The following is a 17339-nucleotide window of genomic DNA, read 5'->3' on the forward strand; positions in this document are numbered from 1 at the left end:
ATTCAACAGATACCCCCGATTCGGCCAAAGTTCATTGACCCTAATGACCTTTGACCTTAATCATGAGACCTGAAACTTGCACAAAATTTTCAGTGATGCTTGATTACTATTATGTCCAAGTTTCATGAATCAGATCCATAAATTTTCAAAGTTATGATGGGAATTCAACAGATATCTCCAATTCGGCCAAAGTTCATTGACCCTAAATGACCTTTGACCTTGGTCATGTGACGTGAAACTCATGCAGGATGTTCAGTGATACTTGATTAACCTTATGTCCAAGTTTCATGAACTAGGTCCATATATTTTCTAAGTTATGATGACATTTCAAAAACTTAACCACAGGTTAAGATTTCGATGTTGATTCCTCCAACATGGTCTAAGTTCATTGACCCTAAATGACCTCTGACCTTGGTCATGTGACATGAAACTCTAATAGGATGTTCAGTAATACTTGATTAACCTTATGGCCAAGTTTCATGAACTAGGTCCATATACTTTCTAAGTTATGATGTCATTTCAAAAACTTAACCTCAGGTTAAGATTTGATGTTGACGCCGCCGCCGCCGCCGCCGTCGCCGCCGCCGTCGGAAAAGCGGCGCCTATAGTCTCACTTTGCTTCGCAGGTGAGACAAAAATTAATTCCTACCCTGTGTCATAATGTTTGTGACGGATGACATTTGGATCCCTACATGAAAGTCTCACCGAAGTAAAATACTATCACGAGTTCGGTCAAATTTGTGCTGTCCAAACTTTTATCGCATTTCCTACGGGCTCTCATACCGGACGGATTATATTATGCAAGTCAATTGGCCATTTGCAAATTTCGTATTGATTCAATTTCCCCATGATTTGTCAATATGGCTGGCCGCTTTAACATTCATACTGTGCGTTCTACATGTATTTTATAACCTGCTGGTTAACAGAATCAGATTTGTACCTACATGTAACTTATACCCTTTTCATAAACCTATCCTCCAATTAGCCGCCTAAGAGTAATGCGGATAATTCAATAAAAATTGCGTTCATAAACTCCGAAAATAAGCCGCATTATTTTTACGAGCGCCCGTCCTGAAAAAGGCGGATAATCGCCATGACAACTGGACACGCCCCCTCCGATGCGGTTGTGTTGGAAAAGGGTGACCTTGTGACCGCACCATGGCAATTATCCGCATTATTTGGAAATGCGTTCATAAACTCAAAATCTTATCCCGATGCCGCTATTATGCGGATAATAGCAGCATCAGAGTAATGCGGATAACTCTTGTCCTCCTCCAATTTTACGACCAAATTATGCTGCTATTAGCCGCCTAATTCATTTTAATTGGATTTATGAAAGGAGTATTATGTAATGAATCATACCAAAGTTAGCTTTGGATATTTATATGTTGAAACTGATGTACAACATCAAATACAACCGTGTCAAATCATGACCTGTATTGCCGAAACCAATCTCTCAGAAGGGAATGGATATAATCCTCATTTAAATGCCATTAACTTCTTGCCAGATCTCAGAATCTTCTCAAAATTCAATAATTATTGATCCATTCTTCATGCACATGCTCAAGATATCTATCTTTACCTAGGGGCAGCCCAGCTTTAAAACTAAATCACTAGGTGGTTTCAGACCGCCTCCAAGTTCATCAGTTCCATGTATTTTCTGATCATGAAAATTACCCCTTTCGGAATATACATGGTAATTTTGGCAGTGTGAAAGCATATTACGTGTATTCTTCCCGAAAGAAAATACCCGCTAAATAGTAAGTACTTGTCAACATTACAAGAGCTTTGGCAGGGATTTCTTCAAGTTCGCATGTATTTTGGCAGTGTGAGAGCAAATATTATGGGAACTTTTAGCCCAGCATGTAGTTGGGCGCGGGCGCTGTGGGTGGCTGCTGAGCTAGCGATTTTTTAATTTTGCAACTTGCTTGCTTTTGTACAGGCCTGGTCTATATATAGAAAACTAAATTTAAAAAAATTTCATCTTATAACTTTGAACAATCTTTTTCACTGTTCCAGACTTACAGTATACTCATCTAATATTTATCACATTAAAAGATAAACAAGTGGAACGTCTCCGGCAGTCTCGTCTGCATTACACAATTCGATATATACATGTACATGTAGCAGCAGAGCTGACTTTGAAAACAGCTATTAAATAATTATTCACAAAAGATTGACCCAACATGACATTTGACTATGATCATGTGACCAAAGTCTATGAAGACATGTGCAAAACAATCACTCATACTTGATTACCCTTTACTATGTCTCTGTTTCATAAACTACATGTGTAGATCCATCCATAAACTGTCTAAGTTATGATGCCAATTCAACAAATACCCCCAACATGTCCAACATCCACCCTAAATGACCTTTGGTTTTAGTCATGTGACCTGAAACTCGGGCATGAAGTTCAGTGATACTTGATTACCCTTATGTTATGTCCAGGTTTCATGAACTAGGTCCATATACTTTCTAAGTTATGATGACATTTCAAATATTTAACCTTGGTTAAAGCGGCGCCTTCATGTATAGTCTCGCTCTGCTATGCAGGTGAGACAAAAATCTGAAAATGGGATCAATCAAAGATTGTGTAAATTTGGACAAACAGTTTAAATGTATGAGCATTTAAATGCCAAGGACATAAAAGGACAAGTCCACCCCATCAAAAAGTTGATTTGAATAAAAAGAGAAAAATCCAACAAGCATAACAATGAAAATTTCATCAAAATCGGATGTAAAGTATTAAGTTATGACACAGGTTTTACTTAATTTCACATAATCGTTATATGCTTTTTCTGGTCGAATTGCAAATGAGGGAACTGATGTCATCACTCACTCACTTTTTCTCTTGAATTTTATTATTTGAAATATGACATATTCTAATTTTCTCCTCATTGTCCTGAGAAACAAAGTTTTATTTCTCACTGAACATGTGGAGTTACCACTGCTTGACATAATATGGTTCAGTCAAGTTGGTCCTTATTGTTTAATCTGAAAAAAATTGAAAAATTATATAATTCAAACAATAAAAAACAAAAGAAATAGTGAGTGGTAGACATCATCGATTCTCTCATGTGACTGTGGATGTGTTTATGCTTCCATTGCGAGGACAGAATCAGCGATTTCAAACGTTGATTCAACACGCCGATCGTAAACGTGGTTCTGGGAGTGCTGTTTTAGGGCAGGTCCAAGCTATTTGACTTGTGACATACGGGACATTTAGAGACTTTAAAGTTCTGTAACATAAAAAATATATGCACAACAGAGAATCTTTTAAGGACTTTGGAAGGCCAGTCGTGACCTCTTTATTCATAAAAAAAATTAGTGATCTACAATTCCATTAACAATGTAATATTTTAATTAATATGCACTGTGACGTACGGGACCAGACGAAAGCTGATTTTTTGAAAAAAAGTTTGTCATTAAAACTCTGTGAGTTGGAATAAGCTGGAAATCTCTCATTAGCATGTTTTCATTGTGTATCTTATCAAGTTTCAATAGCCATGAATGAAATGATAGAACTCATTGGTGTTATTATGTAATAGCTCAAAATATAAACAACCGCACTGTGACGTACGGGACATGTGACGTACGGGACATTTGTCCATGTGTAAAAGGAATGGGGAAAGTGAAATTTAATCAAAATTTATAATTAAATTGATGCAAACCAAAGTAAGTTAAGTTTTACATGGTTTATCATGATTGATATATATTTCTCTAGTAGCATACACTGAAACAAGACACAGCAAACACTTTACGACCTTATAAATATTATTAACGAGACCTTGCAAATAATTCCATGTGTTAAACAAATGGGGAAAGTGAAATTTCATCAAAATTTATAATTAACTGGATGTAAACCAAAGTAAGTAAGTTTTACATGGATTATTATGATTTATATATATTTCTATTATAGTATATGATTAAACAAACATAAAAAATTTATGACCTTATAATTATGAAAGATTTAATTAATGAATTAACTAATTAATAATAATTAATGTTATTTATTACAAATAGTAACTTTATTATCAGCCTTTTACCAATATTCAACCTCTGATGTAATATTATTCATTTCAATTTACATTATCTTTGCTCCTTATCAAAAAATAACCCTAATTAGAATTACATAGAAATCCTATGTATAAAGTATGGCATGTCCCGTACGTCACACATTTGTCCCGTACGTCACACATTTGTCCCGTACGTCACAAAGATTCATTAGCTGATATAATTAAACAGGAAGTTAATTCAGTAAATTCACTTTAATTTTTGGATGTATTGTAATATAAATTAGAACTTTCCAAAGTGTGAAGAAAACTGTTCAACTTTTTCTTAATTAGAATCTAAAAAAACATATGCTAAATTGTGACATACGGGACACTGCCTGTTGGACACCACATAATCAACTTAATTAATTTTCAAAATTATTTTTTCCTCAAATGTTTGCATGAACTTAGTACTACAAGTCCCCACAGAAATATTTTGAAATATAAAATTTGCATTATCTGCAGATCAAAAAATGTGATGTCCCATACGTCACGCTAATTAATGATTTCTTGGAATCGTGACCTTGGCATTCATTAACTTTACGTTTTCAGAAGAAAAAAAATATAGGGGAAAAAACTTCAGAGTATACATGTAAGCTTCAAAATGACATACAATATGTTAGATTTAATTTTGGCTTCAGAGGGGACAATAGCTTGGACCTGCCCTAATGCTTAACTTTTCAGAGCAAATCATGATCTCCAGCTGGCTTCGCATCGTAAAGCGAGGTCAAATTGGGCGTGCCTTTTTTCAAGTTTTTTTCCGATTGTTGTTATTACGTGGAGATAACATGGGGCAATACGACTGTATTTGCCCGCGGATTTTCATCTCACCGGAAGCATGTACCAAATGACGTCATTTAAACACGTTTACGATTGTGGTTCTGTTTTATACTTCCCCAGAAAGCCTGATTCTGATCAAACAACGTTTACAAACGCACCTTTTTGTAAGTTTACGATCAGCGTTTTGAAACAGCGTTTAAATGAAAGTAAGCATGGACGCAACCGTGTTTTGGACTAATCACGTTTGGAAACGCTGATTCTGGCCTAAAAAGTGGAAGCATAAACACGGCCTAAATTGTGCATACAACTTTTTCTGTGAAAAATAAGCGAATTTTCGAAATGTCGTAACTTTCTTAACATCCGATTTTGATGAAATTTTCAGCAACTATGCTTGTCTGATTTTTTTCTGTTCATTCATAACAACTTTTTTGTGAGGTGGACTTGACCTTTAATGCTATGGAGATGTGTGATGTATGTATGTTCATGAACAAAAAGCTCTTCCATTTAGAAACTTGTAGTTGCATGCATATCTTTTTGCTGGTTCTTCATACTGAAAACAAATTACTCCATGATATAATGTTGTAAAAACATATGCTACATATCTGCTCATAAAAATGAACAACTTTAAGACAAACTAGAATAAAAGAGAAAAGTGATAAGCGATAAGTGAAATGTGTACAAAAATAAAGGGGATTTGTACATATCATGTGGCATTACAGTTCTTGGTCACATTGCCAATATTGTACATTGCATAAGTGATCTCAATATTCAACTTCTCACAACTTTCTTATGATTATTTCAGTTTTTCACAAACTTTCATTAATCTGTTTCTTTTAATTTCTCTAAAATAATTTGATTGGTTTCAAGGGTTTCCTGTTCTGTTACAGAAGAATGAATAATAAAAGAACGGAACAATAGCTTAGCCTTACAGTGTGTTAGTAGAAAAAATTAAGAAAAATCTACAATAACTTGAGCAAATTGGACAAACAATATGAAAGGTATGAGCATTTAGAACACCAATGCTATTGATTTTTTTTTGCATTGGCAATGTGAAGAAGATCTTTGATGATGCAACTTTCCCCTTTGGACACTAAAAATATGTACCCATTTTCATTTTGCTTATTCTAATGATAGGACAAACAAATCATCCATGTTATAATGTTTTAAAACCTGTATTACAAGTCATCTCATAAAAAAGAATAGCTGATCTTGCAAATTAACATTAACTAATGTAATAGGGAAGTTGTACAGCACAGATCTTGGTCGCATTGCTAATGGGATCATTTGCGATCTGAACATTCAAATGTTCTTAACTTTCTCACCACTCATTTAATCTTCCTCAAAAAGTATATAGATCTGCTTGATTTTCTTGTTTGATAATTAATTAAACTGGTTTCAGTGAATGAACAATGCACATGTACAGTATATTTTCTAAACATGAACAGAGTATCTACATTTAGGTACTGCATCCTCTATGAATAGAAAATGATTTGCACTTTGATCTCCATTATCTCAAATCAATCAATTACAGACATCTACACTTGAGCAAACAAAAATTCTTAAACACAACCTACATTTTATCCTCTCCAGATGAGTGAAGTCCATGTGATTCTGAAACCGGTATTCCTGACCAGTTTGTACTCAAGTTTATAATTAGAGCGGCTTACACAGAAAAACGGATGTTCTTGTGAGTCAATACTAGGGCCGTTATTATTGAGAAAATTATCTGACGACATATCGCTAAAAATAAATCGATATTGATAACTATTGACAAAAGAACATAATCAAAAACGCATTTTTTAAGCACTATGACACAATACAAGCGTTGGTCAAAATTTGTATCTGCCACTGTGCCAAGAAAGCTTTAAAATCTGCATTCATTTGATGTAAACAATTACATAACGAACATATTTGGCATAAATATATCCTCCCTTTTCACATAATTAGCATTATTTTAGGGTTGGATGAAGTTCTATCGATAATTTTGGGGCTTTTTGGACATCGGAGCAGTCAACGTCTGTCGCCTATCCGCCACTTTGATACCATGCTGTACATCTTTAAACATAGAGGGCAGCTACACATGGCCATGTGGTGCTTTCTACACTGGTAATTCGCTAAAATTGAGCTTGCGCTTGCCGCTTGTGAATGTTTTCAATATACGATTAAATGGAGTCGAGTGCAGTCATGATGTTTGGATTGCCATGATAAAAGCAAAGTGAGATCGCAAAGTGGCAAAAAACAAGCGATTTTCGACAAGACTAGTGATAAAAAATTTATCGATAACAGCCCTAGTCAATACATAGTTCCAATTTACAACTGAAATTTACAATGTCATTATTCTCATCCTCCCCTCCCCCCAAAAAAAATTGAATAAATACATCAAATCAAAATCAAAGGAATACTTTTAATACCTGGTATAAATTTGTTCTGTAGATGTATTAGAAGAAATGTGCAGCTCTGGTTTTTGAAAGAACACATTTTTCCAAGTTGGCAATACTGAGATACATGTACTATTGTTCACCTTTGTCTGTTCCTTTTACAAATTTCAATCCCATCTTTGCATGTACATGTACTGTATGGATTCTGTTTCTCATTCACACCAAATCAAGATTGTTTACTTTCAAGATTTTTTTTAATATTACCAGTAAAATTTACCTTCATTGGACTTTAAAGTGGTGTGATCTGAGCAATACATGTAAATCATTTCGAAATATGTTGAAAAAGCAATTATTGCACAATGTATTTGCTGATGCAAGTCATTTGAGAAGAGCAAAGCAAACAATATTTCAACTCAGAAAATGATAAAGATTCGGTGCAGCATGAGTATCCTCTAGATTAAAGGAGAATAAAACCTTTGGAACAAGATCGCTTGTGTGAAAACAGAAAAATTAACGAAACAGATCAAGGAAATTTTGAGAAAAATCGGACAAATAATGAGAAAGTTATGAGCATTTGAATACTAATGCTATGGAGATAGCGAATTGGCAATGCAACAAAGATGTGTGATGTCACCTGTGAACAACTCTCCCCATTACTTTAGTATATATTTCACTAGAGTTGCCTCTTTTATCGCATCTATCCATAAATCATGTGTTCTGTCTACATGAGGGCATGTAATACATATTTTTTAAGAATACATCATGGATAAAGAGTTTGTATCATCATTTATAACAAAAAGCAAAAAGAGACATTTTGAGGGTATTTTATAGTCCACCAAAGGGAAAGTTGTTCATCAGTGACAGCACACATCCTTGTCGCATTGCCAATGTGAGGATCTCCATAGCATTACATGTAGTGATTGCAATATTCAAATGCTCATAACTTTCTCACTATTTGTCCGATTTTTCTCAAACTTTCTTTATTCTTATTCTTTGATTTTTCTGTTTCTACACAAGCCTATTTGTTTCAAAGGTTTCATTCCCCTTTAACTCCAAGCTCCTATGTTTCACTTACCACTCTCATCCCTCTAGCCTTGAAAGAAACCAGTGTGCAATCATGTTTAGTATCTTCTAAATATAGGGATAAATATAGTCTCCACAACAAGTCTTTGGATGTTGCCTGTACGGTACATGTGGTCAAATGCATCGGAATCTCTTCTTTTAAAAATTGTATTATTTGGGGGTTAAAATTCCCTCTCTTTCAAAGCAGAAATCTATCAGGAACAATTTACTTTAAAAGCAAGAATGAAATAAATAGTCACTATAAAAGGTTTTAGTGAGTTGAGACTTGATAATTAAATCAAATTGACAACTGACGTTGACAATCATGCAAGCTTGTTTCACATTCAATACAGCACTCAATACTGGTACTGATCCGATGCTCCAAGACCAGTAAAAATTGCTGTCAGGCCAGTAAATTTTCAGAAATGGTCAGTCAGTTTTACTGGTCAAACATGACCAGTAAAACGTATATCAAACTGATATAAATGATATTTTCTCCTCTTTTGTAAATTATAAAAATGGATCTGGCATCTTTAGAAGGGCTCTCCAAAGTTGAGAAATGGCTTTAATGAATTATATTGTGCGTGTCTACTGTTTGTTTGTACGGTGTTTTTATTGGGGGGGCAATAAAAGACAGCAAAATAAACTCAGTCTTTTTTTATTTTAGCGGACCAGTAAATTTTAGGTTCAGACTAGTAAACCATAGTAAACTGGGTATCTACTGGTCTGACATGAAGAGGTTGGACTAGAAACAAGTGGAATGCCTCTGGCCGTCTCACCTGCATCACGCGGTTCAATATAGCAGCAGTGCTGACTTTGAAAACTACTCTAACTCGCACAAGATGTTCAGTGATACATGGTTACTCTTATGTCCTCTTTTTATGAACTAGACCAATAAACTTACAGAGATATGATGGTTATTCAACAAAAAACCCCAACATGGCCAAAGTTCATTGACCTTACATGACCTTTGACCTTGATCATGTGACCTGAAACTGGAAAAGGATGTTCAGTGATACTTGATTACTCTTATGTACAAGTTTCATGAATCAGATCCATAAACTTTCAAAGTTATGATGGTAATTCAACAGATACACCCAATTCGGCTAAAGTTCATTGACCTTTGACCTTGGACATGTGACCTGAAACACGCACAGGATGTTCAGTGATACTTGATTACTCTAATGTCCAAGTTTAACGAACTAGACCAATAAACTTTCAAAGTTATGATGGTAATTCAACAGATACCCCCGATTCGGCCAAAGTTCATTGACCCTAAATGACCTTTGACCTTAATCATGAGACCTGAAACTTGCACAAAATGTTCAGTGATGCTTGATTACTATTATGTCCAAGTTTCATGAATCAGATCCATAAACTTTCAAAGTTATGATGGGAATTCAACAGATATCCCCAATTCGGCCAAAGTTCATTGACCCTAAATGACCTTTGACCTTGATCATGTGACCTGAAACTTGCACAAAATGTTCAGTGATGCTTGATTACTATTATGTCCAAGTTTCATGAATCAGATCCATAAACTTTCAAAGTTATGATGGGAATTCAACAGATATCCCCAATTCGTCCAAAGTTCATTGACCCTAAATGACCGTTGACCTTGGTCATGTGACGTGAAACTCATGCAGGATGTTCATTGATACTTGATTAACCTTATGTCCAAGTTTCATGAACTAGGTCCATATATTTTCTAAGTTATGATGACATTTCAAAAACTTAACCTCAGGTTAAGATTTCGATGTTGATTCCTCCAACATGGTCTAAGTTCATTGACCCTAAATGACCTTTGACCTTGGTCATGTGACATGAAACTCTAATAGGATGTTCAGTAATACTTGATTAACCTTATGGCCAAGTTTTATTAACTAGGTCCATATACTTTCTAGTTTCTAAGTTATGATGTCATTTCAAAAACTTAACCTTAGGTTAAGATTTGATGTTGACGCCGCCGCCGCCGCCGTCGCCGTCGGAAAAGCGGCGCCTATAGTCTCACTTTGCTTCGCAGGTGAGACTAGAAAAAAGGGTTAGTGTAAAGTCCTGTACTGACCACGCAGAAACGTTGTTAGTGCTAACAGTGCACTAACAGAGGCCCTGTTACAACTGGTGATGTGGAAGCGATGCCTAATGTAATGCATTGCTTAACATTAAAATAAATGCTTCGACTTAACAATCCGAAAGATGTGACTAAGCTTACTATGAAAAATTGCAGAACATTCAAAATAGATCAGCTAGACTTATTTTTAAGGTAAATCATAGGGAACATACTTCACCATTATTACAGCAGTTGCATTGGCTTCCAGTCTCTAAACGCATTGTTTTTAAGATTCTTGCTCTTGTTTTTAAAGCACGTATGGGGGAAGCTCCTGGATATCTATCAGACATAATTAGTAATCATATTCATATGGGCAATACTAGATTTCTTAGATCACATGCTGACCAATACCTCCTTAAATACAGAAGAAGTTTTAGTACATATGGTGATAAAGCATTTGCTAATTTTGTGCCCAAATTATGGAATAAACTGCCTGTTACAGTAAGATCTGCTGACAAGTTAAAAACTTTTAAATCTCTGCTTAAAACACATTTATTTGCTCACTGATTTTTTTCTCCTATATGATTTTTTGTGTAACTATAGGTTTAAATATTCATATTTAGTTCTCTTTCGTAAGTTGTTTCTTTGTTAGGGTTTAGCTTAGGCCTGGTGTTTTTAGAGCCCTTGTGAGTTATGTACCTGCCGGATTGCCTTCTAGGCAAGTTCCTTAAACTGCGGGTGAACAGGGCATTAAGATCAGGCACCAGTCCCGTAGATATATTTTAAGTGTTTAATGTAATTATTATCATCATTAGTTATTTATTGTAAAGCGCTTTGATCATATTTTTGGTAAAGCGCTATATAAGCACCTGTTATGTACATGTATGTATGTATGTATTAGCGCTCTGTTAGGCTAATAACGTTTCTGTGCCGTCGGCACTGTTTAATAGCTCAATGCATGTTCACATACAAATGTAGCTCCCATTCCCAACAAAAACAAGTGGAATGCCTCTGGCAGTCTCGCTTGCATTATGCAATTCCATATAGCAGCAGTGCTGCCTCTGAAAACAGCTAATGAATAAATTATTCACAGAAGAAAACACTAAATAAAATATTATGTCCATTTACCAAAAATGACCTTGACCATGATCATGTGGGCATTTTCACGGTTAACTGATGTTACACTTAATTTGCCACAGAGATAACACATGGAAGTCAAATGTTTGGAATCACCGCATTGTATCTTAATTTTCATTTTAATAAACGGATCATCCTGAAAAATTGCAAATAATAAAGGCATGTCATTTTTTCCTCATTTTGCGTAATCTCTGTGGGACATGACTTTTTCTCAAAACTAGATTCGACATTCCTCTATTTCGTGAGCCATATCTCCGTTTTTCTTGTCAGTTTTCCCTGAGCTTTTGGTAAGTTGTAGCTGAGATTCTAAGCTTTCGCAAGTGTTCCCTCCATTTTTTGATCAGATGCCGGGATCATGCCCGTTTTTCACTTGCAAAATTGGAAATATAATTCTCAAATTTGCTTACATGTAATCTCTATTGGACCATGTAATCTATGTTGGGAATATCGTGGCTGAATGGATAACGCACTTGACTAGCGTCCTTGGGGTCCCAGGTTCGAATCCAGGGGTGAACAAGACAAATTTTTTTCTTTTTTTTTCTTTTTACTGTACATGATCCTTTATGACAATTAAAAGGCATAAAAGTTAAAACAGATTATAACTACTTTTTTTTCATATCACATATATTGTCATATTGAAATTAAATAGACCTTTTTCACAGTGCTTTATCATCTCCCGTCTTTCACAAGTATTCTATCAATAATGAACATTCAGTTGTCATCATGATGATCATATTGATCTGCATGAACATGGTGATACTGATGGTGATAATGATCATGATAATGATCATGACTTTTTGTTGAAAATTCAGTAACAAAAATTGTAGTCATCTCTTACTTACTCCAAAAATGTATTTGAAACATCAAGAGCTTATATGTAAGTTTTTAAAAGTAATTCTTATGCAGATTTTTTTCACTTTAACTGTTTTTAATGGAAATTATTGGTAAAAGCTTATTGTTTTCCTATCATTAACAAAAAGTACAAATAATGCTATACAAATTATGGCGAGAATTCACATTGGCTTTATACATAAAATCATGCTTTTGAGCAATTCTGGGTCTGACACGCACTTGTGTAATACTGCATACCCATGCATGCATATTGATTTGAATCAATATAGAAAAATCAAACAAGCATAATACTGATAATTTCATCAAAATCGGATATATAAAGTAAAATAAGAAAATGATGACTTTTAAAGTTTCGCTTATTTTCACAAAACAGTTATATGCACAACTCAGTGATATGCAAAATAATGAGAGCCGATGATGTCCCTTACTATTTCTTTTGTTTTTTATTGTTTGATTAATACTAATTGCAGTTTTTACTGATTTGACAATAATGACCAACTTGACTGAACCAAAAAATATTAGAAATAATGGTAGTTCCACATGTTCAGGGAGGAATAATACTTTATTTCATATGACAATGAGGAAAAAATAATGAAATACAAAAGAAAAAGTGATGTCATCAGTCCCCTCATTTTCATACCAACCGGAATGTGCATAAAAATGTTTTGCAAAATTAAGTGAAACTTAAAAATGTCATAACTTTCTTATTTTACAACTGATTTCGGATGAAATTTTCAGCATTATGCTGTTCAAAATACTTTTCTTCATCTTTACCAAGTTTCACCTGCTTTCATGCGTACATACAAAGTATGATTTCAGTTTTACAGTCTATATTAGTATGCTTGTGCAACACTTCCATTTCATTCAAGTACTACTTTACATGTACATGTATTTGAGCTTCTTTTAGAGTGTTTCTTTCCCTGTCCAAAGAGTGAGCACATCACTCAGACATGTTTGTTAAATGAGAATATTCTTAATATGAATTGATGTGATTGAACAGGGAGGAAAGAAATAGGAAAAAGCGATGGAGAAAGGGAGAATAAGGGGGGGGAGAGAAAGAGGAGTTCAAAAGGAAGGGTGTTGAGAAAGAATTTTAGTGAGTTAGAAGAAAATAATGGAGAGTACCATATGCACCCCCCACTAAGTCTAAAAATAACAAAAGATTGTTGAGACTTTTGTTCACTTCAGATTTATTTATCACTTTTTTACTGTTGCTTACCTTAGTTGGGACTCGAACTCATCTCGATTTATCTGCAGTCAAGACCTTTCCCGCTATGCTAGAGAAGCGCTGATACCGGAAGGGGTATTTTAACGATTATCAGCCGATAGTTTGACTCTTGACTCACAGACCCTTTACTGACTACATAAACCAATGTCTATGGACAATTACACACATTAGATACTGCTCGAAATTTGACGGAATAAAGCCGTATTTTGGTATGTATTTCCACTTTCCCCATCATATATGTTCTATATTAGGGCTTGATATATTATTCTCGACCTTCTCCATGTTTTTATTTTTAATTTTAGTGGGGGTGCATATGGAACTCTTACCAAAATAATACACCACTTAAAAAAAATCATCTAATATCCATGCAAATTTATAACACACAAGTCTACGAGGTGTTTTAAAACAGTTTTTTGTAAAAAAAAAAATGGTGTTTTAAAACGTTTTTTTGTAACATGTTTTAAAACACACTGTTTAAAACATGCCAACCCTGGATCTAGGCCTAGTAGTAGAATCTACTTACCTTCAATGCAAATTTCTCCTTAGTCTTCTTGTCGATACATTCAAGTACTTTGCCATTGATACCAAGTCCAAGAACCTTCTTTGATATTTCATAGTCCGTGTTGAGCGAGTGCCTTTTGGGTGTGTACGACATATTTTTTGCTTGTCCTGTAGACTGTCCTTCACCCATATGCCTCCCGGTTTGCCCGGAACGACTGTCGGCGTCTGAAGGCCCTTTAAATTTGCCTTTGAATTTCTGAAACAAATCCATCATGAAAGTTGACAAATTGAAATGCGTTAGAAATGTGCTGGACTGCTGAATTAAAAAAAAGCTAGAACTAGTACAACGAAGGCAGTGTTCCTGGCTTGAGTAACTTCCAGACTTCTGTCCAGTCCAGTCTAAAAAATTTTATCCCCTGATTGACAATTTACCGCCTAGAGTGGTAGGGGTACAGGTTTATTTGCGCTTTTAAAACGTCAATGACAATGGCTAATTGTTAGGCCTAAGGTTAGGCCTAGTACTAGTAGTAGTAGAAGTAAGGAGATGAAACAAGCTTGAGCCTCAAGGATCGGAGTAAAGTAAGCTGAGCCTGCTGAGCTGAGTCGGGAGACTTAACGTTAATTTTACAGTCTTGACTTGCACTTGTCTGACTTGAAGTTGAATTAAAGCGACTAACAACTAACACAGCTAACACTGTATACAGTAGACTGAGATTGTATGGTACCCGGTATATAATGTTGAGTAATATTTAAAAGATCAATAGTTTACAATTTCTTTTTTTTTGTATTGCAATTTGTACTTGGCTAGCCGCTAGGTTTTTAGTTGTAGTTCTGCAGTGCTGGAATTTTGAGCGTGTCGTTAGCAAAATTACCGGGCTGACGACCCACGGCTAAGGCGAGCAAACCCGCTCCCCGATTAACATCCACACGCGAATATTCAAGTCTTATTCCAAGATGAAGTGCTTGAATTAAAAAAAGCGAGAAGTCACTAAGTTGAATGAATATCCTTATTTAATTCCTTGAAGTTCAAGCAATATATTGCGACTAATTTTTGCAGTTCCGATGGTTGAAATGCCAACAAAAGCAGAAAAAATTGCGAGGGAAGGTGCATGCCGTTGACAGACTACCAGTACCAAATACGTATAGCATATGTATACACACGCGCGTATACCGGCCGTACGTACCACTAATGCACTGCAGCGATATATAGCGACGTATAATATGTAGTTCTAGCTGTACGTACGTACGGTACGGGGGTACGGATCGGAATCAGAATAAATTATGGTTCATGGACTTGATTTTATTTTTCTCAGAACAATTAAAAACAGTCTTGATTAAAATTGCACTGTAAATTACATAGTAAAAATACTTAATTTCATGAATGTGTCAAACACATTAAATACCGCATATATACCGGTACCGGTACCGTATATATATCACGATTATAATGAGATTTTTTATAAAAATGGAATCATGACTCCGGGCATGACTCAACAGTTCCTTGCATTGCAATATTGGCAATGCAAGTGAGTAGAGAATGTACTATAACTAAACATACGTCAGTACGGTACGTTGAAATAATAAACAAATGCCAAACATGCCAATGCACAGATGTAACAACAGACATATATATTTACTAAATTCGGTAAATACAGTCATTCTCTATATCCTCGTGTAATTGATAATATCAAAATCATACGAGATAAATCTCGCAAGATAATTCATCGAGAGAAATTTTCAATCATACTTTATATATTATAGCGAGCAAACTAGCTTAGGTTGAACTCGAAGAATACGGAAATGTATTCTCCCCAATACATAGATATACACTAAAATGGCAGGACATCCCACTGAACACACACAGACACAGTGCTATAAGAGTGACATATATTGATTTCTAGGGGATTAGCGTTTTATCAAAAGCTGACAACATCATGATTAGCATGAAGGGTTGGCCAAAAAAAATCGGGCGTTAAGCGTTATTACTTATTTGTCGAAAGCAGACATATCCTACCTTTATTACAGATCTGCTCAATAACGGACTCCAGCAAAGTCGTGCGCATTATATCCCACAACAGAGAGCGCACTTCCAGGAGCGAGCAGGTGCATTAATTTGGGGTTCATAGATAGAGATCCCATTAGGGTTTCAGCTGACTAAATTCTTGTCATGAAAAGGGTCATAAACGCATAGGCCTATATATCCCCACCGTCACCGTCTCTGACTCAAGGCAACAAATATACTTGTTGCCTGAGTAATTCATCCCTGAAATAGTCAGTATAGTTTAATAAAGATACAGATTTAAATTATGAATACTTGTTTCAATTATTTCATTTTCAACTAAATATAATTAAGTTAATGCAATGATAACAGTCAGTGCCCTAAAGAAAATACCAAGGTAATTTCAACTCAATATAGACATGTTATCAGAAAATTACACACAGAATAATCATGTGTAGATGATAATAATTTATAATTTGTGAAAACTTACCTTGTAACAAGCCTTGTTACAAGGGAACCCGGAACTTGCCTTGTAACAAGCTTTGCTTTTTTGCATGTTCCCCCCATATCCAAATTGTTCATTATTATTATATGCTTTATCGTTCAGTAACATAAATTGTATAATTTGTATGTCTGAGTTATATTATATACTTTGTGATATCATGGATATGGAAATAAAATGAAATAAAAATGAAATGAAAATGGTGAATCCCACTCGAAAGCAACTTAGAGATAATATTTAGACATGAAAAAATAAAATCATCTGTGAAAGTGCCTACTTGACCCGACTCATATTATCCGAGATATGAATAAAAATGTAAATAAAGAATATAAAAGAAAAAATAAGCGTTACAGTACTGCTGGGCGAAGCTCTATGCTCGAGGGGACCCAGTATAGCGCGTGTGGCAAGAAGTAGCTTGATATAAGTCCTGAGCGAGCGAAGCAAACGAGACAAAAAAAATCACACTATCATGAGAATCTAACATGAAGATGAAACATGAAAATATTCAGAAAAATACAATACACTTTTCGTTTGCTTTTCTTTCTTTCCTCTTTTTCCTTGTTTGGTTGTAGAACTTTTGGGGGCCCATGGTCCAAATTCATCTGTGAAAGTGTCTACTTGACCCGACTCATAGTATCCGAGATATGAATAAAATTGTAAATAAAGAATATAAAAGAAAAAATAAGCATTACAGTACTGCTCATTCTCAGAAAAATGAACCAATTGATGGGGGAAAAAATCGTAAAAATGAAGTCTCCGGAATGGGTTGAAAGATGCATATTGTGAAAGTACCAT

At 35.0% G+C, this 17339-nt stretch overlaps 1 protein-coding gene across 2 annotated transcripts in view; it reads right to left on the reverse strand.

Moving 5' to 3' along the window:
* The window catches only part of LOC121410148 (MAP kinase-activated protein kinase 2-like), a 55619-nt gene extending 39461 nt beyond the window's left edge, over positions 1 to 16158 (reverse strand). The window contains exons 1-2 of one of the 2 annotated variants that reach the window (XM_041602040.1): positions 16058 to 16158; positions 14066 to 14299 (exon numbers count right to left, since the gene is read on the reverse strand). In XM_041602040.1, the coding sequence (XP_041457974.1) occupies positions 14066 to 14233 (168 nt within the window). In that variant the 5' untranslated portion in view covers positions 14234 to 14299; positions 16058 to 16158. Of the gene's footprint in view, positions 1 to 14065; positions 15217 to 16057 lie in introns of those variants that run through there. The other variant, XM_041602038.1, reaches the window with a different exon arrangement.
* Positions 16159 to 17339: the final 1181 nt, after the last annotated feature.

This window comes from Lytechinus variegatus, chromosome 3 (genome assembly GCF_018143015.1).
Source record: "Lytechinus variegatus isolate NC3 chromosome 3, Lvar_3.0, whole genome shotgun sequence".
Taxonomy (NCBI): domain Eukaryota; kingdom Metazoa; phylum Echinodermata; class Echinoidea; order Temnopleuroida; family Toxopneustidae; genus Lytechinus; species Lytechinus variegatus.